At 57.1% G+C, this 23041-nt stretch overlaps 3 protein-coding genes across 31 annotated transcripts; 2 read left to right on the plus strand and 1 right to left on the minus strand.

Annotated features, from left to right (window-relative positions):
• On the plus strand, window positions 1–7980 carry SEMA3B (semaphorin 3B). 19 transcript variants are annotated; one of them, XM_015445928.4, is made up of 17 exons: window positions 1–179; window positions 957–1114; window positions 1268–1330; window positions 1724–1843; window positions 1922–2015; window positions 2206–2325; window positions 4038–4261; window positions 4353–4464; window positions 4577–4646; window positions 4730–4874; window positions 5178–5397; window positions 5658–5749; window positions 5829–5870; window positions 6119–6276; window positions 6380–6435; window positions 6524–6663; window positions 7113–7980. In XM_015445928.4, the coding sequence occupies exons 1-17, from the start codon at window positions 71–73 to the stop codon at window positions 7515–7517; spliced, it is 2328 nt and encodes a 775-aa protein (XP_015301414.1). In that variant the 5' UTR covers window positions 1–70; the 3' UTR covers window positions 7518–7980. The 19 variants fall into 19 exon arrangements, 11 of the variants coding, with proteins under 11 accessions (XP_015301414.1, XP_015301416.1, XP_005547245.1 ...); XM_015445930.4 differs by having other exon boundaries at window positions 4733–4874; XM_005547188.5 differs by having other exon boundaries at window positions 4116–4261.
• Window positions 7981–10223: 2243 nt separating this feature from the next.
• On the plus strand, window positions 10224–18359 carry LSMEM2 (leucine rich single-pass membrane protein 2). Of its 9 annotated transcripts, none has more exons than XM_015445937.3 (4): window positions 10224–10395; window positions 16646–16839; window positions 16926–17117; window positions 17325–18359. In XM_015445937.3, exons 2-4 carry the CDS (start codon window positions 16734–16736, stop codon window positions 17456–17458), a joined length of 432 nt encoding a protein of 143 aa, XP_015301423.2. In that variant the 5' UTR covers window positions 10224–10395; window positions 16646–16733; the 3' UTR covers window positions 17459–18359. The 9 variants fall into 9 exon arrangements, with proteins under 9 accessions (XP_015301423.2, XP_065396710.1, XP_065396711.1 ...); XM_065540638.1 differs by having other exon boundaries at window positions 10224–10295; window positions 16600–16839; XM_065540639.1 differs by having other exon boundaries at window positions 10224–10295; window positions 16600–16839; window positions 16929–17117.
• On the minus strand, window positions 17987–22690 carry IFRD2 (interferon related developmental regulator 2). Of its 3 annotated transcripts, XM_005547202.3 has the most exons (12): window positions 22475–22690; window positions 20808–20927; window positions 20636–20720; window positions 20418–20542; window positions 20177–20334; window positions 19960–20010; window positions 19698–19876; window positions 19506–19611; window positions 19047–19184; window positions 18830–18958; window positions 18656–18751; window positions 17987–18516 (listed from the first exon to the last, which is right to left on the minus strand). In XM_005547202.3, exons 1-12 carry the CDS (start codon window positions 22530–22532, stop codon window positions 18436–18438), a joined length of 1326 nt encoding a protein of 441 aa, XP_005547259.2. In that variant the 5' UTR covers window positions 22533–22690; the 3' UTR covers window positions 17987–18435. The 3 variants fall into 3 exon arrangements, with proteins under 3 accessions (XP_005547259.2, XP_005547261.1, XP_065396702.1); XM_005547204.3 differs by lacking the exon at window positions 20636–20720; XM_065540630.2 differs by lacking the exons at window positions 20636–20720; window positions 22475–22690 and adding an exon at window positions 21203–21262.
• Between the last annotated feature and the right edge of the window lie 351 nt (window positions 22691–23041).

Below are 23041 nucleotides of genomic sequence, written 5' to 3' on the forward strand. Positions count from 1 at the left end.
AGAGTCCAGGGCAACTCAAGGCTCCTCCACACACATACCCGCTGAACCCTGAGCGCCCCGAGCTGCTGAGATGGGGCGGGCCGGGGCCGCCGCCATGATCCCGGGCCTGGCCCTGCTCTGGGCGGTGGGGCTGGGGGGTGCCACCCCCAGCCCCCCACGCCTTCGGCTCTCCTTCCAAGGTAGGTGCACCTGGCAGGCAGGAGGGCCCAGCTTGAGGTGGGCAGGAAAGGGTCCCGGTATGGCCAGGGGGCTCTGTGTTGGCTGTTGCCCCATGTGCGTGCCTGTCACCAGACTCTGGTGGGATTAGTGGGCACTCTCAGGCCACCTCCAGTTAACCCTGTCTGGGCCTCAGCCCCCAGCCTCTGCCCACATTCTCTTCGTGCTTTCTCAGGAAGACCCCTCCTGTCCCCATAGCAACAGACCTTGTCTCTGTTCCGTTCAGTAACCCCAACAAGGCGATACTCCTTCAGCAGAGCAACAGGGAAGTCAGAGCCCCCTTCTCATGCCTCCGGTACAGGAGGGTGGCCCCTGGGCAGTGGCAGTGAATAGGCAGTTCTGCTGAGCTCAGGCTGGTGGTGGAGTGGCAGGAAAGGAACTCTCAGCCTGACTTTTGGGAGTTGGGGGTCTGGCCATCCCTGCATGCCGGTCTCACCCAGGACTCTGGTGTCCATGAGCCTGGCCTCCCAGTGTGCCCGCCTGGAGATACCACCTGTCTGAGCGTGCCCAAGTTCAACCTGCCTTCCTCTTCCTGGGGGGGTGTACCACCTCCCCTGGCAGCTCCACACGTGCACCTGGGTGGGCTTGGGTTTGTGTGTGTAAACTCACACACATGTAAACTCACATGTATACAGGCCAGGTCCTAAGGACAACCTTGGCCCATAGAGTCACCACCAGGCAAGACCTGGGGGAGGCTTCCAGCATGGCTGGCGAGTCCTCAGCAGTGTCCTGCCCTGCAGAGCTCCAGGCCTGGCATGGTCTCCAGACTTTCAGCCTGGAGCGAACCTGCTGCTACGAGGCCTTGCTGGTGGATGAGGAGCGTGGACGCCTGTTTGTGGGCGCCGAGAACCATGTGGCATCCCTCAGCCTGGACAACATCAGCAAGCGGGCCAAGAAGGTGCCAGGGACCCCCAACGCCAGCACTGCCCAGGGAAGGAGCCCTAGGACCCCACTCCAGCCTACCTGGAGAGACTCAGAGGAATGGGCTCCCTGAGGTAGAGAATATCCCAAGTCCCTGACCTGTGTCCCCTCTCCCCCAACCTCCCCATAGCTGGCCTGGCCGGCCCCTGTGGAATGGCGAGAGGAGTGCAACTGGGCAGGGAAGGACATTGGTGTGAGTGCTGGCTGTCCAGGCTGGGAGTGGGGAGGGTCAACCCCTCACCCCAGAGACAGGGCAGGGCTAAAACAGAGGCCTGCCTGTTCTGGCTGGGATGAGGGCAGGGAGGTCGAGGTGGCTGAGGTCTGGGGGTGGTGAGTCAGGGTTGGGGCTCGTGTAATTCTTCTGGGGGGCCTCTGAGTCATGGAGGCTTTGCAGGCCTGTGCTTCCCCAGACGCCCACCCTGGTGAGGCCTGGGCTGGTCAGCAAGGGCCCCCAGTTCCCTGTGGCCCATGTTAGTACTTGCCTGGGTCGATGCCAAAGAGAGAGAGGGGTGAGGATGCCACTGGTGAGCTGGGACCTCTTAAGGCCATGTCCCTGGGGGAAACCTCACACCTCCAAACCTACTAGACTGAGTGCATGAACTTTGTGAAATTGCTGCACGCCTACAACCGCACCCACTTGCTGGCCTGTGGCACGGGAGCCTTCCACCCAACCTGTGCCTTTGTGGAAGTGGGCCACGGGGCAGAGGTAAGGCCGTATCTAGGCAGGGAGGGAGGTCAGGAGGGTAAGAAGGCCCTGGTAGTCACAACTTGCCACACCTCCCAGGAGCCCGTGCTCCGGCTGGACCCAGGAAGGATAGAGGATGGCAAGGGGAAGAGTCCTTATGACCCCAGGCATCGGGCTGCCTCCGTGCTGGTGGGTGAGTCCAAGGGCTAAGGCCCCAACAGAACCCCTTAGAAACTGCCGAACCTCACAAAGTCCCAAGACCCCCAAGAGCTCCAGGAATTCCCCCATAGCCTCACTGACTCCCTGAGAGCTCCCAGAGCTCCCCAGGCCTTCCTGCCGCAAGAGCCCTCCGCTTGGCTGAGCAGCCCTTTCTCTGTCTGTAGGGGAGGAGCTATACTCAGGGGTGGCAGCAGACCTCATGGGCCGAGACTTTACCATCTTTCGCAGCCTGGGCCAACGTCCGAGTCTCCGAACAGAGCCACACGACTCCCGCTGGCTCAATGGTGAGAGGCTGGTGGGGTTGGTGGGAGGAGGCCGTCACCCTCCCACAGGGCAGGTGCCAAGCAAGGCCCATAAAGTAAGTGAGCAGTGGGTGTGGCCAGGTCTTACCAAATACTCTCCTTAATCAGGCACTGGTGTCACAGAGACAGATACGACAGGTATGACTGTGACCTCTTTGAGTTCACAGATCACATACATGATAAGATCAAGTCCAATGGCCATGAGGCCAGAGAGAAACAAGAGAGGAAGTGAAAAGGAGACTGGGTGGGTGGAGGGGGTTGGGTAAAAGAAGCTGCTGTGCTGAGGGGAGTATGAGCTAATTCCCAAGCACAAGAGAGCCAGCCAGCAAAGTTCAGAGATGAGCATTCCAGGCAGAGGGAGCAACTAGTGCAAAGGCCTGGATGCAGGAACAAGCAAAGGAATAGACTTGCAGAGCTAGTAATGATAAGGGAGTGTGGACTGTCAGGGGCCAGAGTTATTATTCTAAGAGCCATGGGGGCTGGGCACAATGACTTGTGCCTGTAATCCCAGCACTTTGGGAGGTGAGGCAGACAGATTGCTTGAAGACAGGAGCTTCATACCAGCCTGGGTTACAAAGCAAGACCCTGTCTCTGCAAAAAAGAAAATAAAATTAGCTGGGGGCAGTGGCATGCACACACCTGTAGTCCTGGCTAGTCAGGAGGCTGAGATGGAAGGATCACTTGAGCCCAGGAGTTGGAGGCTGCAGTGAGCATGATGCTGCCACTGCAGAACAGAGCAGACTCTGTCTCTAAATAAAATAAAAATTAAATAAGGGCTAGGGGCTGGTGGGCGCAGTGCCTCACACCTGTAATCCCAGCACTTTGGGAGACTGAGGCAGGCAAATAGCTTGAGGCCAGGAGTTTGAGACTAGCCTGGCCAACATGGTGAAACCCTGTCTCTACTAAAAAATACAAAAATTGGCCAGGTGCAGTGGTGTGCACCTGTAATCCCAGCACTTTGGGAGGCCGAGGCGGGCAGATCACCTGAGGTCAGGAATTTGAGACCAGCCTGGCCAACATGGTGAAACCTTGTCTCTACTAAATATGCAAAAATTAGCCGGGTGTGGTGGTGTGCATCTGTAATCCCAGCTACTCAGGAGGCTGAGGCAGGTGAATGACTCTAACCCAGGAGGTTGAGGTTGCAGTGAGTGGAGACTGTGCCACTGCACTCCAGCCTGCGCGATAGAGCAAGACTTCGTCTCAAAAAATAAAATAAAATAAAATAAGCCAGGTGTGGTGGTGGGCTGTGTCTGTAATCTCAGCTTCTCGGGAGGCTGAGATTGCAGTGAGTCGAGATCCAGCACTTCAGCCTAGGCGACAGAGCAAGACAGTCTCAAAAAATAATAATACAATAAAAAGCAATGGGACCCAGCAGAAGGATTTGAAACAGGAGTGGGGAGCATCTGGTTATGCTAGGGAGGAAGATTCATGAGTGAAGGTGAAACCAGACTACCTCATCTCCCTCCTACCCGAGCCTAAGGTGCTGGGCGACTGTGTGGGGTGAGATCGGAGGCTAGCCGGGCTTCCCGCCTGGGCCCCCAGGTAGCCACGGTCTCTGCTGCCCCCTCGCGGCTGCTTCTTGCCTCGCAGGCCCTGATCCTTTGGATTCGGTCGGCGCAGAGCGCCAACTGAACGTGGTCCTAGAGGTTGGGTGGTCAGACACTGTGATCCCGTGTGCTGTGCCCGCGCAACAGGAAGGGGAAGCAGCGCGTGGGTCTCGTATCAGGAGGCGAGGCCAGGACCCGCTGACCCATGCCTCCTGCCGCGGTCAGAGCCCAAGTTTGTCAAGGTATTTTGGATCCCGGAGAACGAGAACCCAGACGACGACAAAATCTACTTCTTCTTTCGTGAGACGGCGGTAGAGGCGGCGCCGGCACTGGGACGCCTGTCCGTGTCCCGCGTTGGCCAGATTTGCCGGGTGAGGAGTCCCTGGGCCACACCCGGCGACCCTGCCCCTACCCCTTTGCCTGCCCTGATCTCGCTTTCATCCCCTCTGATCGTCCCGGCAGAACGACGTGGGCGGCCAGCGCAGCCTGGTCAACAAGTGGACGACGTTTCTGAAGGCGCGGCTGGTGTGCTCAGTGCCGGGCGTCGAGGGCGACACCCACTTCGATCAGCTCCGTGAGTGCGGGAGTGGGTATGGGGTTGGGGAGGGGGGCAGCGGTGCAGACTCCAGGAGCCCCCGCCGCAGCGGGGCTGTGCGCCCTACCCCAGCTAGGCCCGTTCCCCGCAGAGGATGTGTTTCTGTTGTCCTCGCGGGACCACCGGACCCCGCTGCTCTATGCTGTCTTCTCCACGTCCAGGTGAGGGGCGGGAGGTAGGGAGCGCCTGAGCAGGCCGCTGGGTTCCACCGGGCCCCTCACCCCGCCCTGGTCTTCTCCTCCAGCAGCATTTTCCAGGGTTCTGCAGTGTGCGTGTACAGCATGAATGACGTGCGCCGGGCCTTCCTGGGACCCTTTGCACACAAGGAGGGGCCCATGCACCAGTGGGTGTCATACCAGGGTCGCGTCCCCTACCCGCGGCCAGGCATGGTTGGTAGCCCAGGAACTTTTGCTGCAACCCACTTCAAAGCCTCAAGGGTTTGAGAACTTGGCCTGGGGTCTTCTTGGTGAATGTGCTTTCTTCCTTTGGTTATGGGTGGGAAAACGTTTCCATAAGACAAAGCTTGTTTCCCGCCTCTGACTTCCCAGGGCAAGGCTGCATCTCCTCTCTAATTCTCAGGGCAGGGTTCTGTCCCCATCCCCCTTCATGTTCCCAGAGGCTTGGCATGGAGGGCCGCCTATCAAGCCCCCATATCTATATCCCTACTGTACCTCTCTTCCCCCCACCCCCAGTGCCCCAGCAAGACCTTTGGCACCTTCAGTTCCACCAAGGACTTCCCCGACGATGTCATCCAGTTTGCGCGGAACCACCCCCTCATGTACAACTCTGTCCTGCCCATTGGGGGGCGCCCTCTTTTCCTACAAGTTGGAGCCAATTACACCTTCACTCAAATTGCCACGGACCGGGTTGCAGCCGCTGACGGACACTATGACGTCCTCTTCATTGGCACAGGTCAGGGTCCCTCCACAGCGACCCCCAGGATCCCATCCAGGCCCTGTGGGCTGCTGGTGGAAGCTCTCCCTGTTCAGTCCCATCTCCACATCCTTTCCCGGGCTGTGTCTCCACCTTCTGGAAGCTGCCCAACCCACACTCTTCCAGTCCACACTCTTCACAACCCAAATATGCTGAGGGTAGAAGCCTCAAAGGCAAGGAGACCCTAGCTCCAGCTGTCCGGGAGCACCAATGGTCATTACCCCTTCTCATTCCTGCAGACGCTGGCACGGTACTGAAGGTGATCTCGGTCCCCAAAGGCAGTAGGCCCAGTGCAGAGGGGCTGCTCCTGGAGGAGCTGCACGTGTTTGAGGTGAGGCCTCGACCCCAGTCGCCCGGGACCCCTCCACACCCCACTAAGCCCTGACCCCGTCGCCCCTCCTCCCTCTCAGGACTCGGCCGCTGTCACCAGCATGCAAATCTCCTCCAAGAGGGTGAGTGACCAGGATGGGGGTGGGGGTGGGATGGACTGAGCTTGTGCCTGGAGTGTCCCAAGCCTCTGGTCCCTCTTGGTAGTTCGCAGTCCCGCGTTTGAGTACAGGCTCTGGCTTTGCCAGACTGTGTGACCTGAGGCGTAAGACCTCAGTGTTCCCATCTGTCGAGTGGGAGAAGGGATCCCTGACCGATGGGTGGCAGGCGTGGGGTCGCCCTCGGTCAGCCCAGAGCCCCTCGTGCCCCCTAGCACCAGCTGTACATAGCCTCGCGGAGCGCGGTGGCCCAGATCGCGTTGCACCGCTGCGCTGCCCACGGCCGCGTCTGCGCCGAATGCTGTCTGGCGCGTGACCCCTACTGCGCCTGGGACGGGGTCGCGTGCACGCGCTTCCAGCCCAGTGTCAAGAGGTGGGCGGGGTCGGGGTTGGGCCGCCGGGAGGGAGGCGAAGGGTCTTTCACTGCCTGGGGCTGAAAGAAGAAGGGCTCATGGAAGATCCGATGTTCCCCACAGGCGGTTCCGGCGGCAAGACGTAAGGAATGGCGACCCCAGCACGCTGTGCTCGGGAGGTGAGTCTCCCAGCTGTCCCTACCCTCAGCCCCAGAAGACGCCCCACCTTCCCTGCCTTGCCTAAATCTGACGTTCTTCTGCCCCAAGACTCGTCTCGTCCCGCGCTGCTGGAACACAGAGTGTTCGGCGTGGAGGGCAGCAGCGCCTTTCTCGAGTGTGAGCCCCGCTCGCTGCAGGCGCGCGTGGAGTGGACTTTCCAGCGCGCAGGGGTGACAACCCATACCCAAGTGAGCCTTACTCCACCCTCCCTGCCAGGCTCCCGTCCCACCCCCTGCATCCAGAAGAGGCCCCGCCCTACCCAACGAAGCCCCGCCCAACCAGACCCACACCCCGCCGCGTCGTTTGGTCCCTCACCTGCACTCCACAAGCTGCGGAGACCCCATTGCTTCCAACCGGGCTCCTGACCCGTCTCCCCTGAATTCGGGAGAAGACCCGCCCTCCACCTGCCCATTGAGGTCCCTGACCCACCCCGCACGTTCATGTAAACCCCGCCTCGTTCGGATTCTCCCTTGAAGACCACCAACTCCCAAACAGCCTTAAAATGTGCGCCCGGGGGCACCCCTTTCCCGCCCCACCTCGGTTCCCAATGACTCTTTGCTTCTTCCGTCGCGTGCTAGGGCCTGGAAGCCCTGTTCCCGGCCCGACACTCCCGCCTCACGCTGTCCCCTGCCCGCAGGTGCTGGCACAGGAGCGCACCGAGCGCACCGCCCGGGGACTACTGCTTCGCAGGCTGCGGCGCCGAGACTCGGGCGTGTACTTGTGCGCTGCAGTCGAGCAGGGCTTTACGCAACCGCTGCGTCGCCTGTCGCTGCACGTGTTGAGTGCTACGCAGGCCGAACGGCTGGCGCGGGCCGAGGAGGCTGCGCCCGCCGCGCCGCCGGGCCCCAAACTCTGGTACCGGGACTTTCTGCAGCTGGTGGAGCCGGGCGGCGGTGGCAGCGCGAACTCCCTGCGCATGTGTCGCCCACAGCCTGCGCTGCAGTCACTGCCCCCGGAGTCGCGGAGGAAGGGCCGTAACCGGCGGACCCACGCTCCTGAGCCACGCGCTGAGCGGGGGCCGCGCAGCGTAACGCACTGGTGACCGGACTGTCCCCACGCCGGGAACCAAGCAGACTACAGGCGGGAGAGGAGCCAGACAGACCCTGAAAAGGCAGACGGGTTGGGGCCGGGCACATTGGGAGTCCCAGGCCGACGGAGACACCAACCGACAGGCCCTGGCTGAGGGCAGCTGCGCGGGCTTATTTATTAACAGGATAACCCTTGAATGTAGCAGCCCCGGGAAGGGCGGCACAGGCCGGGCACAGGATTCAGCCAGGAGGGAAGAGAGGGGGAAGCTGGGCTCCAGAGCAACGACCAGGGCCGAGGAGGTGCCTGGAGTGCCCACCCTGGGGGACAGACCCCACCTCCTTGGGTAGTGAGCAGTGAGCAGAAAACTGTGAACAGGCTGGGCTGTTGGAGGTGGGGCGAGGCGGGCCAACTGTACTAAAGTAACGCAATAAACGCATTATCAGCCAAAGCTGGAATGGCCCCAGCAGACAACCCCAGTTCTAGGCCTTGCTATGTGGTCTTGGGCACCTTCCTGGTGGTGTCAGGGCCCGAGTTTCTCCTGTCCAAAGTTGCCTGGTGAGGATTAAAGGTGGTTCCGGCCAGGTGCGGTGGCTCACGCCTGTAATCCCAACACTTTGGGAGGCCAAGGCGGGCGGATCACGAGGTCAGGAGATGGAAACCATCCTAGCTAACACAGTGAAACCCCGTCTCTACTAAAAATACAAAAAAATTAGCCTGGCGTGGGGGCATGCGCCTGTAATCCTAGCTACTTGGGAGGCTGAGGCAGGAGAATCACTCGAACTCGGGAGACAGAGGTTGCAATGAGCCTAGATATCGCCCCTGCACTCCAACCTGGGTGACAGAGCGAGACTCCTCAAAAAAAAAAAAAGAAGAAGAAAAGAAAAAAGTGGTTCCACATGACTGAATAGGTTCTGTAGGGCCTTTGGGAATAGTGACACGCAGGGCACATTGTGCATAATATAACTTCAGGACTAAGTGCTATGAAGAAAATAAAACTGGGCTGGGCATGGTGACTCACTTCTGTAATCCCAGCATTTTGGGAGGCTGAGGCAGTCGGATCACGAGGTCAGGAATTCAAGACCAGCCTGACCAACATGGTGAAACCCCGTCTCTACTAAAACTACAAAAATTAGGTGGGTGTGGTGGCACGCACCTTTAATCCCAGCTACTCAGGAGGCTGAGGCAAGGAGAATTGCTTAAACCAGGGAGGCAGAGGTTTCAGTGAGCCGAGATCGCCCCACTGCACTCCTGCCTGGGCAACAAAGCGAGACTCCGTTTCAAAAAAAGAAAAGAAAACTGGGTGATGTGGAAAAGAATGTATGCGGCCCAGCCCGGTGGCTCACGCCTGTAATCCCAGCACTTTGGGAGGCCGAGGCGGGCGGATCATGAGGTCGGGAGATCAATACCATCCTGGCTAACACAGTGAAACCCCGTCTCTACTAAAAATACAAAAAATTAACTGGGTGTGCGCCTGTAGTCCCAGCTACTCGAGAGGCTGAGGCAGGAGAATGGCGTGAACCTGGGAGGCGGAGCTTGCAGTGAGCTGAGATCCGGCCACTGCACTCCAACCTGGCCGACAGAGCAAGACTCTGTCTCAAAAAAAAAGAAAAAAAAAAAAAAGGAATGTACGCCGAAGGCCTCACTGAGGGGGTGACATTTGAGATCCCTGACAAGAAGGGGCCGCCACAGGGCTATCTGGGAGCAGAGCATTCCAGGAGGGAACAGCCACCGCCAAGCCCCTGAGGTGGTAACAAGCTTGTTAACTTTGAGGAACATCAGGGAGGCCAGTGTGAGACAGCGGAGTGACAGGTTTGAGGTGTGTAGGAAGTAGAGCCCACAGTCTTGCTTTGCCCCCATTGGGAAGGAAGGGCACAGGGATCCAACCACAGAGGGAAAGCTGGAAGCTGGACCACCTCCTCCCTTCAAGGTAAGCAGTAATGTGCATCCTTACACAAACTTATGCAACCTGTCTGCCCTTGTGGAGATGGGAGCAGGGGAGGACCAAAACCGTGGATTGTGATAAATGCTCCAGATGTGGTTCTCAGTGTACACTGCCAGGGAGAAGCCACTGTTATTCCGACTTTACACATGAGCAAACTGAGTTCAGGGAGGAGAGATCCTTTACCTAAGGTTGTAAGCTTAGTAACAAACGAACCAGCCTCCAACCTAGGTCTACCCACTGGCCAGTATGGGTGCTGTGGGTGTATCTGCCCACTTGTGAAGCTATCAGAGCCCTCATCAGGCTTCAGTTGTCCATCACCCTATATAAGACACACACAACAACAGTATTGTGTGGTAGCAGGTCATGCAGTGGAGGCTGCTTGTCTTGTGTTCGCTGGGAGGAGAGATGACTGGGCTGTGGGTAAGAGTCTGCAGGGGTGGAGGGGTGGCCGAGTAGAGATGCACAGGGGTTCCTTGTCTGCCTTGGCTGCCAGGGACTTGCTGAGCCTGGGGTGGCCATTCTGGATATATGGGGAGGTGCGCTTCCCCTTGAAGGTCCCTGGGCACCTAGACTAGTGGAGGCAGGCTCCTGGCTGGCTCCCTCACCAGGTAGATAGTCCAGGCTGGCCCACGTGGATCACTCTGCCCCTTCCCATGGCTGAGGGCTGCCCCCTCTAAATATAGCCCAGTGGGCTGAGCTCAGGCCTATTTTAGGCCAAGACTGGGAGGCAGCCAGGCCTTCCCTGGGCTCTCAGAGGAGCCACTGCTGCCTTTGTCCAGTCCTGCTACTGGATGCCATCATCGGCCCCCGACTGCCCACTGTTTGCCATGCCTGAGGAGACCCAAGAAGGTAGGAGAGGGTGACCATGAGGGAGGGCAAGCCCTCAGTCCTGTGACCTTGTGGACCATGGAGAGACCCACCCTCTGTCCCACTGACCTCATTGTCTTGAGTAAGTTAGTTACCCATTTTCATTCCCCAGCTCCAATAAAAGGACCTGCCCCCTATGCAGGGAGGAAAAGCCTGCCATGCTTGGAACCCCTTGTCACCTCAGGCCCTGCTTCAGTTTCCCCTGCTAGGGACATTAAGGAGGAATGGGGGAAGCTACCCAGTTAGGAGTGGATCAACTACAGGCTGTGCTCAGGTGGGTGTAGGCATCCGGGCAGCTGCCTGGCCAGTTCAGCTCTTAAGGGAGGAAGCTGGGATTGGGGTGGGCAGTGGTTCCAGAAAGCATTTGGGTACCTGTCCCATGGACTGAAAAGTAGATAGGCCTCTGGCCTCCCCTGACTTGGGTCTAAATATCCCTAACTGCCTAGGGTTGGGGGTCCCTTGGCCCGGTCAGACTGAGACTCAGCTAGTCAAGAGCTTGGTGGCCACTCGCCTAACTGCACCACTGCATATAAGAAGTACTGATGCTCAGAGGAGCCAGGACAGCAGAAATCTAGGAAGCTACAGGTCCAGTACTGGCCAGGACATAGGACTGTCTGCTCCATGGCTCCATCTTATAGCCCATGACAGAGCTAGCAAGCTCCTCTTATCACATTTTCAACTTTTTTTTTTTTTTCCTGAGAAGGAGTCTCGCTCTGTCATCTAGGCTGGAGTACAGTGGCGTGATCTCGGCTCACTGCAACCTCCGCCTCCCAGGTTCAAGCAGTTTTCTGCCTCAGCCTCCCAAGTAGCTGGGATTACAGGCGCCTGCCACCATGCCTAGCTAATTTTTGTATTTGTAGTGGAAACGGGGTTTCACCATCTTGGCCAGGCTGGTCTTGAACTCCTGACCTCGTGAGCCACCCGCCTCAGCCTCCCAAAGTGCTGGGATAACAGGCGTGAGCCACCACGCCCGGCCCCAACTTTTTAAAATTTTTTGTCACCCAGGCTGGAGTGCAGTGGTGCGGTCTCGGCTCACTGCAACCTCCACCTCTCAGGTTCAAGCGATTCTCCTGCCTCACTCTCCTGAGTAGCTGGGATTACAGGCATGCACCACCACGCCCGGCTAATTTGCTTTTTTGTTTGCTTTTTTGAGATGGAGTCTCACTCTGTCACCCAGGCTGGAGTGCAGTGGCACGATCTCAGCTCACTGAAACCTCTGCCTCCCAGATTTGAGCGATTCTCCTGTCTCAGCCTCCCGAGTAGCTGGGACTACAGGCATGTACTACCATGCCCGGCTAATTTTTGTATTTTTAGTAGAGACAAGGTTTCACCATGTTGACCAGGCTGGTCTCAAACTCCTGACCTCAGGTGATCCACCTGCCTTGGCCTCCCAAAGTGTTGGGATTACAGGCGTGAGCCACTGCCAACATTTTCAACATCGTAGGAGAGGAGCTTGGCCCCTGGTAGGAGGAAATGTTTACCTCCTTTGTGCGTGTGTGTGTGTGTGTGTGTGTACAGAAAGGTCTCCCTGATCTTGAACTCCTGGCCTCAGCCAATCCAATCCTCCCACCTTGGCCACCTTGGCTTTTCTTTTCTCTCTTTTTTTTTTTTTTTTTGAGACAGAGTCTCGCTCTTGCCCAGGCTGGAGCAGTGCAGTGGCGCAATCTCCGCTCACTCCAAGCTCTGCTTTCCAGGTTCATGCCATTCTCCTGCCTCAGCCTCCCGAATAGCTGGGACTACAGGCGCCCGCCACCACGCCCAGCCAATTTTTTGTATTTTAGTAGAGATAGGGTTTCACCAGGTTAGCCAGGATGGTCTCGATCTCCTGACCTCATGATCTGCCCGCCTTGGCCTCCCAAAGTGCTGGGATTACAGTCGTGAGCAAAGCCACTGTGCCCAGCCCTTTTTTTTTTTTTTTTTTTTTTTGAGATGGAGTCTTGCTCTGTCGCCCAGGCTGGAGTGCAGTGGCTCGATCTGGGCTCACTGCAAGCTCCGCCTTCCCCAGGTTCAAGCCATTCTCCTGCCTCAGCCTACCGAGTAGCTGGGATTATAGGCGCCCACCACGCCTGGCTAATTTTTTGTATTTTTAGTAGAGATGGGGTTTCACTGTGTTAGCCGGGATAGTCTCGATCTCCTGACCTCGTGGTCCACGCTCCTCAGCCTCCCAAGGTGCTGGGATTACAGTCGTGAGCCACCGCGCTCGGCCAGCCACCTTGGCCTTTCAAAATGCTGGGATTAGACACATAAGCCACCATGCCTGGCCTCTTTTGGGATCTTAACAATAACATTTACTGTGTGTTTTTCCTATAATAATTCACATTCAATTTAGAAAGTGTGAGAAAAGCACAACAAAGTACAAAGAGGAATTTTTTTTTTTTTGAGACAGAATCTTGCTGTGTCGCCCAGGCTGGAGTGCAGTGGCATGATCTCTGTTCACTGCAACCTCTGCCTCCCAGGTTCAAGTGATTCTCCTGTCTCAGCTTCCTGAGTAGCTGGGACTACAGGCGCCTGTCACCATACCTGGCTAATTTTTAAATATTTTTGGTAGAGACAGCATTTCTTTTTTTTTTTTTGAGACGGAGTCTTGCTCTGTAGCCCAGGCTGGAGTGCAGTGGCCGGATCTCAGCTCACTGCAAGCTCCGCCTCCCGGGTTTACGCCATTCTCCTGCCTCAGCCTCCGGAGTAGCTGGGACTACAGGGGCCCGCCACCTCGCCCAGCTAGTTTTTTGTATTTTTAGTAGAGACGGGGTTTCACGGTGTTAGCCAGGATGGTCTCGATCTCCTGACCTCGTGATCCGCCCGTCTCGGCCTCCCAAAGTGCTGGGATTACAGGCTTGAGCCACCGCGCCCGGCAAGCATTTCACCCTGTTGGCCAGGCTGGTCTCAAACTCCTGACCTTGTGATCCACCTGCCTCTGCCTCACCAAGTGCTGGGATTATAGGTGTGCGCCACCGTATCTGGCAGCAGGGAATTTTTTTGTTTGTTTTTGAGACAGGGTCTTCCTCTGTTGCCCAGGCTGGAGTGCAGTGGCACGATCACAGCTCACTGCAGCCTCAACCTCCTGGGCTCAAGCAACCCTCCCACCACAGCCTCCTGAGAAGCTGGGACCACAGAAGCATGCCACCATACCAAACTAACCTTTAATTTTTTTTTTTTTTTGAGATGAAGTCTAGCTCTGTCACCCAGGCTGCAGTGCAGTGGCTTGAGCTTGGGTCACCACAAGCTCTGCCTCCTGGGTTGAGGCGATTCTTCTGCCTCAGCCTCCTGGGTAACTGGAACTACAGGCGCTCGTCACCATGCCTGGCTAATTTTTTGTATTTTTAGTACAGACAGGGTTTCACCACGTTGACCAGGCTGATCTCGAACTCCTGACCTCGTGATCCGCCCACCTCATGCTCCCAAAGTGCTGGGATTACAGGTGTGAGCCACCACGCCCGGCCCTAATCTTTAATTTTTTGTAGAGATGGGGTCTCCCTAAGTTGCCCTGGCTGGTCTCAAACTCTTAGACTCTTGATCCTCCTGCCTTGGCCTCCCAAAGTGCTGGGATTACAGGCATAAGCCACAGTGCCCAGCCCAAAGAGAGAATTTAATATGACCTTAACCCCACCACCCAGACATAATGACTGGCAGCACTTGCTTGTTTTTGTTGTACTTGCTTTTGAGCATGTCAAAAGGCAGTTTCAAGTAAATCATGGAGGTTGAGTTACTGTCCTGAGAATGACAGTCCCAGAGTGCAAGGCCATCCTTGCTTCTATCTGGAGGTGTCCCCACAATGCTCTTCCCCACTGTTATCAGCTTCCAGGTAGGTATCTGGAGCTCTTGGCATCTGGACCAGGATTTTTGGAAATCAAGTTAAAGAACAACCAGAAAATATAATTAAATATTGGCCGGGTATGGTGGCTCATGCCTGTAAACCCAGCACTTTGGGAGGACAAGATGGGCAGATGACTTGAGGTCAGAAGTTCAAGACCAGCGTGGCCAACATGGTGAAACCCAGCTGTACTAAAAATGCAAAAATTAGCCAGGCATGGTGGCACGTGCCTGTAATCCCAGCTACTGCGCAGGCTGAGGCAGGAAAATTGCTTGAACCCAGGAGGCAGAAGTTGCAGTGAGCTGAGATCATGCCACTGTACTCCATGTACACTGGGTGACATAGTAAGACTCTGTCTCAAACAAACGAAAGGCCAGGTGCAGTGGCTCATGCCTGTAATCTCAGCACTTTGGGAGGCCGAGAAGAGGGGATCATGAGGTCAAGAGAACGAGACCATCCTGGCCAACATAGTGAAACCCCGTCTCTACTAAAAATACAAAAATTAGCCGGGCATGGTGGCACGCGCCTGTAGTTCCAGTCACTCGGGAGGCTGAGGCAGGAGAATCAGTTGAACCCAGGAGGTGGAGGTTGCAGCGAGCCAAGACTCCAGCCTGGTGAGAGAGCAAGACTCTGTCTCAAAAAACAAACAAACAAACAAACAAAAACACCAGCCAGGTGCGGTGGCTCACACCTGTAATCCCAGTACTTTGGGAGGCCCAGGCGGGCTGATCATGAAGTCAGGAGATTGAGACCATCCTGGCCAACATGGTGAAACCCCTTTTCTACTAAAATACAAAAAATCAGCTGGGGGCGGTGGTGGGTGCCTATAATCCCAACTACTTGGGAGGCTGAGACAGGGGGATTGCTTGAACCCAGGAGGGGGTGATTGCAGTGAGCTGAGATCACACCACTACACTCCAGCCTGGCGACAAAGCGAGACTCCATCTCAAAATAATAATAATCATCATCTCACCAGGCGCCGTGGCTCACGCCTGTAATCCCAGCACTTTGGGAGGCTGAGGCGGGTGGATCATAAGGTCAGGGGTTCAAGACCAGCCTGGCCAAGATGGTGAACCCCCATGTCCATTAAAAATATAAAAAGTAGCTGGGTGTGGCAGAAGGCGCCTGTAATTCCAGCTACTTGGGAGGCTGAGGCAGAGAATTGTTTGAACCTGGCAGGCAGAGGTTGCAGTGAGCTGAGATCCTGCCACTGCACTCCAGCCTGGGTGACAGAGGGAGACTCCATCTTAAAAAAACCAAAACAAAAACCAAACACGGCCGAATGCAGTGGCTCATGCCTGTAAATGCCAGGACTTTGGAAGGCCGAGACGGGCAGATCACGAGGTCAGGAGATCGAGACCATCCTGGCTAACATGGTGAAACCCCGTCTCTACCAAAAAATACAAAAAACTAGCCGGGCGAGGTGGCGGGCGCCTGTAGTCCCAGCTACTTGGGAGGCTGAGGCAGGAGAATGGCGTAAACCCGGGAGGCGGAGCTTGCAGTGAGCTGAGATCCGGCCACTGCGCTCCAGCCTGGGCTACAGAGCGAGACTCCGTCTCAAAAAAAAAAAACAAAAAAAATAAAAAAACCCCACAAAAATTAGCTGGGCGTGGTGGCACACGCCTGTAATCCCAGCTAGTCTGGAGGCTGACACAGGAGAATCGCTTGAATCCAGGAGGTGGAGGTTGCAGTGAGGCGAGATCACGACAGCACTCCAGCGTGGGCAACACAGGGAGACTCCATCTCAAAAAAACAAACAAACAAACAAACAAAAAAAAAACACAAAACTCTGCTCTTGATTTCAATAATTCCACTTCTGGGAACTGAAATTAGTAACTATCAGGAAATTGGGAAAAAAACCTTCATACTCAACGGTAGATGTCCTGGGGGTTAATTTCAAAAGGGAACTGCAGCGGTGAGCCAAGATCATGCCATTGCACTCCAGCCTGGGCAACAAGAGTGAAACTTTACTGTCTCAAAAAAAAGGTGGGGGGGAGGGGTACTGCAAACAACCTAGATGCCCAGGCAGCCTCAGAGAGATGTGTGAAGGGCGAGAACTCAGAGGCATATGAAACAGTATAACAAAGAAGGGTCTCTCCAATAGTAAATGTTGAATGAAAACAGCAGGGTTCACACATGTACAGCAGAGTCACACCGAGTATGTTAACGAACACAGAACCAAGGCCAGGAGGGAAAGGCACCAGAGTGGCTACAATAGGGCTTTCTGACCAGAAGATGCCAGGCATTGGGTCTGCAGGGAGAACTGACAAAAGAGGCAGGACTGAATTCCATTTGCTGCGGGTTTAGCATTGAAGGCTGATAAACTGCTAGAAATGAGCAGGCAGAGGAATGCCTGAGTCCCTGGGGTGCTTGGAAGGAAACAAATCAAATGTACCTGCTGCTCCTGTATACAGAATAAGCCTGTAAGGGTCTGCGGTCATCCTGGATCCAAATCAAGGGTCACTCCTCACTCAGTTTTAGGGGATTTGGAACCAAACGCCCCACTATCCCTATCCTCCAGAAGTCCCTGCTGCCTGAAGGCACCTGGTAAAAGGAAGGGGGTTGACCCACCACCGGCTAAATCAGCCTGCGCTGCCCCTGCAGACTCCATGGCACAAATGATGCCCAGCCAGAGCAGGGGGCCACTGGCCCCCAACTACGTGCAGGAGGTGCACCTGCATCGGGTGGAGTCCATCAGCGACCTACACAGTGGAGGTGAGCGGGGACAGTGAGGATGATGTGCTGGGGGAAGGGACGAAAGCAGGTGCACCCACCACCCCACCGATGTCCCATCCCCCCAGCAGGCACACTGCGCCCTTGTCTGACTGAAGAGGCACGGCCGTGGAATGAGCTGCTGCTGAGCGTTTTGCCGCCATCACTGTGTGCCCAGGCTGGCTGCAGCCCTGTGTACAGACGAGGAGGGTTCCTGCTGCTGCTCGTGCTGCTGGTGCTCACTTGCCTGGCGCTGGCACTCCTGGCTGTCTACCTGAGTGGTATGGATGCACAGGGTGCCAGCAGGAATAGACAGCAAGGTGGTGGGGACTGGGAGGCCCTTCTGTGCAGCTGGAAGGAGCCAACTGCAGATGCTGCAGCAATGAAAGATGGGGTGGGAGGCCCGTGGGTGCCCCTGGTCCTGGGCTGGGTCTGCAGGGGTCATGGGGTGGCACATGGTCTGATGATCCCCCACTTCCCATTCACAGTGCTGCAGAGCGAATCCCTGCGCATCATGGCACACACGCTCCGCACACAGGAGGAGACGCTACTCAAACTCCGCCTGGCCAGCCTCAGCCAGCTTCGGAGGCTCAACTCCAGTGAGACCCAAACACCCAGCTGAGATGCCATTTGAATCTGGGGCCTGGGGGTGTGTGTGGGGGAAATAAAGTGGCTATGGGCAGGTCTCTCCTTCCCTACTGCTGGCTGCCACATCTACACTATTTCCTTGGTGAGATTTTTGTATAAGAACCCGATGTTAACTTCACAGCTGCCTGCCTCTCCTGATCTCTTCAAGCCAGGCCTAGCCAAGTCTCTGGTGCCAAAGCCTTGTTTTGGGTGGCCCAAGGTCAGGGGAAGGGGCACCAGCTTCTGGGCTCCTCCTGTGGCCTGTCAGCACTCTCTGGCCACCCCAGATGGCAGGTTCTGAAGTCTAGAAATAGCTGCCCCCACAGCAATCACCCAAACTCTGCCAGGCCTCCCAGTGAGGGTCCAGCCTCAGCTCTCAAAGACAGGCTGGGCTCTGAGTAGCAGGAGAGGCACCACTTGGGGAAAGACTGCCTTGGAGGGCAAACGTGACATTGTGGAAGACCCAGCTGGGCCCAAGCCTGGGGTGGTAGGTGGGGAGGGAGAACAGAAAAATACCCAGGGGTTAAGACCACAGAAGCCTGACCATTCTGTTTAATTATCTCTAATAATTCTTAAAAATCAGCACACAAATCCATTCCAGGTAGCTTTGCCTCTCCACCTGCTGTGGTGGCATTTGTCCAGATGCCACCACCCCCCTAAGAGTGGGTCATCCTGGGCCTGAGAAAGGAAAGGAAGGGAAAGGCCCCCTAGTGCCTGCCCCACAGCCCTGGGACAGGCACGTATTTAGCCTGGCCTGAGACAGGGCAGGAAGAGGCCACAGGGCTGAGTGCAGGGACAAAGGGGCCAGGGTCCCAAGTGTCCGGGCCCCCAGCTACCCACCCCATGTCTGTTTTTGGTTTTGTCATTAAAAAAATAAAGTGACAAATACTGGTGGAGACCAGTTGTTGCACTGTCTTCTGTTAAAAATACGGACCAAGAGCATAGAAAGTCTCCTCTTCAGCAGGTCCTGCTTCACAGGATGTCTGCCCGCTTGTCCCGCACACGGCTTCGAGCCTTGGTCCGGGCTTTGAAGGCGGCAGCATTGTACAGGTGCTAGAGTGGGGACAGAGAGTGACACCTTGGGGAGCTGGGAAGGGAAAGGGCTGGGGGTCCTCTTCCAGCCTCTGCAGAATTTCAGGCCTCCAGGAAACACTGGAATAGGGGGAAGAGAAAGGTGCCCAAGGGTGCAAACCTTCTCGAAGCGTGGAACCTTGCAGGCCTTCAGGGCAGTGGCATCCAGCACCAGCACAGGGCCCAGGCCAAAGATGTCACGGAGTAGCTCATTGTTCTGGGGGGCAGAGGGCAGTGAGCTCAGGCCAGACTGAAGCAGCCACACCAGGTGTCCCCTCCCTGTGCATCCCCGCACCTGGAGGTGGTGGTGCATGCCTGAACCCAGCACTTCCTTGAAGGCAGTGTAGATCCGGTGCCGAGCCCAGCTGTCCATGTAGAGCACCTCAAAGCCAAAGCGCACTATCTCTTCTTCACATTCACCGCCCTGCAGGGTAGAGGGGCCAACACAACTGGGCTTGGCTACTATGCCTGGGAGTGCACCCTCACTAGGACACATATGTTCTCACACACACCTCCACGGAGTGCAGCACGGCACGGAAAGTAGAGCGCTGGCGCCGGCGATCAGCCTTGGCACGGTACTTGTTACTGTCAGTGGCCAGAGTGCGCAGGACACTGCAGAGGGCCTCCATGTCCTCATAAACAAACTCCTCCTGCAACGGGAGCGTTGGAAGGTGTGTGGTAGGTAGATGCTTGAGCTCTGCTGGCTCTGAACAGGGCACTGCCGAAACCCATCCTTTCCCTGAAAGACCCTCTCTTCTCTGACTGGCCCCTTTGACCCCTCCTGGGCGTCTGTCAGGCCAGGACACCGCTGCTCAGGGCACCCATCATGACATCTAGCAGATGAATCTGTGTTGGGGCCACCTCCTCTGCATAATGACCTAAAGCTGCTCTGTTTTTTGTGGCACCCCCTGCATCCAGCCTGTGATGGGCAGGTGGTATCACCAAGCACCCCCCATCCTTGTCCCTCGCACCTCAAGGTCCCGGGCAAGCTCAAAGAGTAGTGCAATGGTTTCACCGGCAGCGATCCGCAGGTTCACACTTTCACTGGACAAGAGCTGGGGCAGCCGGGGCAGCTGCCTAGGGAAGGGGCAGGCTGAGCTGTATGTGTGGGTTGGGGGCCTTTTTGAGATCCCCCCTCCATCCCAGTGGACAGCCACCCCTACCTGTCAAGGATGTGGCTGATTTGGGTGCTGGGGCAGATGGTGAGCAGCAATGCCCAGGCCTGCAGGGCAGCACAGAGCAGGCCGTGCAGGCTGGCAGGAACCACAGGAGTTGTGGAGCTGCCCAAGCCATAGAACCGGCTGAAAACACTTTCTAAGCAGGCAAGGCAAGAGACCAGGTCCTAGGAACACAGGGAGGCAGGGGAGCTCAGAGGCAGAGTTACAGCCCTAGATGCTCTACCACCTGTGCCCAGAGACCACTCACCTGGATGTCGGCAGCAGCCACGTAGCAGCCCAGGCCAAGAGCAGAAGCACACTGTTGGGAGAAGGGCAATGCTGTGCCACAGTCAGCGGATGAATCTGGGTTCCCAGCCCTGGAGCTCACTTCCCTCAGAGTAAGGGAGGCTGAAGACAGGGGGAACCCAGCACTCTGTTGAGGGATAAGGTGCAGGAAGGGTTTCATGGGGCACAGGCACACTTACGTGGAGCTGGGCAGCAGGGCTAGCTGTGCTGTCACTGAGCACAGAGACCAGCAGAGGCTGCAGGCTGTGGAACAGCTCCTCACCCTTGGGTCCCGGGCCCAGCTGCACGCAGAGCAGACCTAGCACAGCAGCGGCCAGGGCTTGTTCCTCTCCCTTCCCTGTGGGATGCTTTCCAGTCAGCCTATGCAGCAAGGGCCAGCGTCTGCCCAGTTTAAGTCTCCCATGCACCCCCAGCTCCAACCTTTCTTGAGGCACTTTTCCAGGGCATCAGCTAGTGTGAGGCGGCGCTCCAGCAAGAAGTCGGGGAGTAGGCGGGACGCCAGGGCCAGGCGCAGGCTCTCGAGAGCACCCTGCCGGGTCTTGGCACTGGGGGAGGTCGAGAAGGGGGGTCATATAGGCCAGCCCTCCCTTGGTCACACTTGGAGCTGGGTGTAGGAGTTGGCTGGCAGCCAGGGGTACCTCTTGTCTGTGAGGCAGTCCACATACTCCTTCAGCTTTTCCTCAAGGTCTTCCTGCTGGCCCTGCTCATTCACGACATCCCCCCCTGGAAGGCCACCTGGTCAGCACTGCTGCTTGTGCTCAGCCCATGGAGCCCTCACCAAGCCCCTGTCAAACTTCCACCCACTCTCACCAAGGCTGTCCTCTGCAGTGGTGCTGAGAAGGCTGGGGCATTCACTGGTGGTGCTGCGGGCCTCACTGGCTGCCTCATCATCACTGGAACCCGAGTCAGCTTGGGCACTGCTCCGGGCACCTGGGGAAGGTGGAATAGGACACTCAACTTGCCTCTACTGATGAGGGATGGCTGGGGGTACCTCACCCAACCTCATAATCCCAAAAGATAGAATGGTGCTCCTCTCGGAGATGGAAAACCAAAGCCAAAGGTCAGTAGGGTTGGTGCACTCCTGTGTGTGGGCTCTGTCCAGGGACAAGGGCTCACACTGGCAAGGGTGGCTGCTGTGGCAGAGTTTTGGACAGGGTGTGATCACCAAGCTGCCCCTAATTCTAAGAACTACTCACACCTCTCACCTGCAGGAGGAAGTCCAGCCTACACATTGGCCTCTGCTCCCCACCACCTTTTTTTTTTCTGAGACAGAGTTTTGCTCTTGTTGCCCAGGCTGGAGTGCAATGACGTCATCTCAGCTCACCACAACCTCCGCCTCCAGGTTCCAGTGACTGTCCTGCCTCAGCCTCCCGAGTAGCTGGGATTACAGGCATACGTCACCACACCCAGTTAATTTTGTATTTTTAGTAGAGATGGGGTTTCTCCATGTTGGTCAGGCAGGTCTCGAACTCCTGGCCTCAGGTGATCTGCCTGCCTTGGCCTCCCAAAGTGCTGGGATTACAGATGTGAGCCACCACACCCAGCCTGCTCCCATTTTATCTTACTATCCTACCTGCCAGAGCAGCCCAGCCTTCCCTCATTCACTCCACTGTGCTGGGGTCCCTCCAGCTGCCAAGACTTTGCACAACTTGCTCTCTTCTCCATCTTCTCAGGACTCACCCAGAAGCACCTCCCCCCAGGCCTCCCTGAGTCGTAAGTCTGGGGCTGACACCATTCAGTGACCATGTTCTATACCCTATTAGACGTCCCCCACCCAAACCCCACCATGGTGGTGACCAGTTTAAAGTTATGCCTACGTATTTTCCTCCTTCCTGTGATCAGCCGTCCTCCCCTCCCCCTCAAAAATAAAAATAAATAAATTTGTGCGTCGTACACACCCCATCCCAGCAGAGTAAACATAAGTGTTTACTGCATTAAGACAGGCTCCTGGCCTAAGCTGATAAGCGAGTCCCAAGACTGCCTCAGGCTCCAGGATAGTCAGCCACCTTGTGGAGTCAGGCCTGCCAAGGTGCCAAGGCCCTAATCAGGTAGCTTCCCAACAGATCCCCCTCCTTCTGTTAACCGGAGCAGGCCAGGACTCCCGCCAACTTCCTTGATCAGTCCAGGAAAGGATCAGGGTTTGGCAAGGGGACTGGCTTCCTGCTCTGTCCGGTGAGTTTGCCCACCCAGCAGGCAACTGAGGCAGAGAGGCAACGGGGAAACTGAGGCCCGGAGAGGCTGGCCGGGTCACGGCTGGGAGCGCGGACTCCCAACAGGCAGTGGGCAGCGAGCTCAAGTTGGGCACGCACGTGGCCAATGACTGCTGGGGCACGTGCCAGCCTCGGTAGAGTTCTGGGAAGCTGCGCGGGGCTGGCCGAGGGGGTTCCCCACCCAGGGCCCTCGAGAACAACTACGGGGACCCAGCAGGACCCCCACCCGCCGCTCATCAGCTGTCCCACGCCCCCCACCCCACTCACCTCCTCCACGGCGCTGACCACCCTTCCGGAGCGTGTTGCCCTTACGGGCGCGAGGCATGCCGGGAACCGGGCGCGGGGGGCGCGGGGTCAGGGACCCGGTGGGTGTGGGCTCCAGGGCAGCGAGATGCCGGCCGGTGCGCTGCGCTGAGACTTGGCCAGACGACGGGCGCCACTCGCCCCGCGCGCCACCATCTTCGCGAGGCGCCCCCCCCTGCCAAACAGGTCGCCGGGAAGGCGAGTTCCAGGCCATCCGATTCAGGCCCACATCCACGAGGCTAAAACTACTAATCCCAGGGGCCTGAGCGCGCAGGTGACGGCGGCTGGCTGCGCGTTAGAGCACCACGGGAATGGTAGTCCACGCCTGGGGCCCACCAGCCGACTACGCGCTAGCTGAACTATGCACCCACAATGCCCTGCGCGCGCCCCAGCCCCCTCGGTGCACACTCGTAAACTCCGAAGCGCCCCTCAGGAGCACCACGGCAGGACTGGCTTCTCAGGGCACTTGGCCGCGGGACGCTCGCGACGAGTCCTACCCCTGCTCCTCGGTCTGGGGACCATGGGAAGGGC

Source organism: Macaca fascicularis, chromosome 2, assembly GCF_037993035.2.
Source record: "Macaca fascicularis isolate 582-1 chromosome 2, T2T-MFA8v1.1".
NCBI classification, from domain to species: Eukaryota; Metazoa; Chordata; class Mammalia; order Primates; family Cercopithecidae; genus Macaca; species Macaca fascicularis.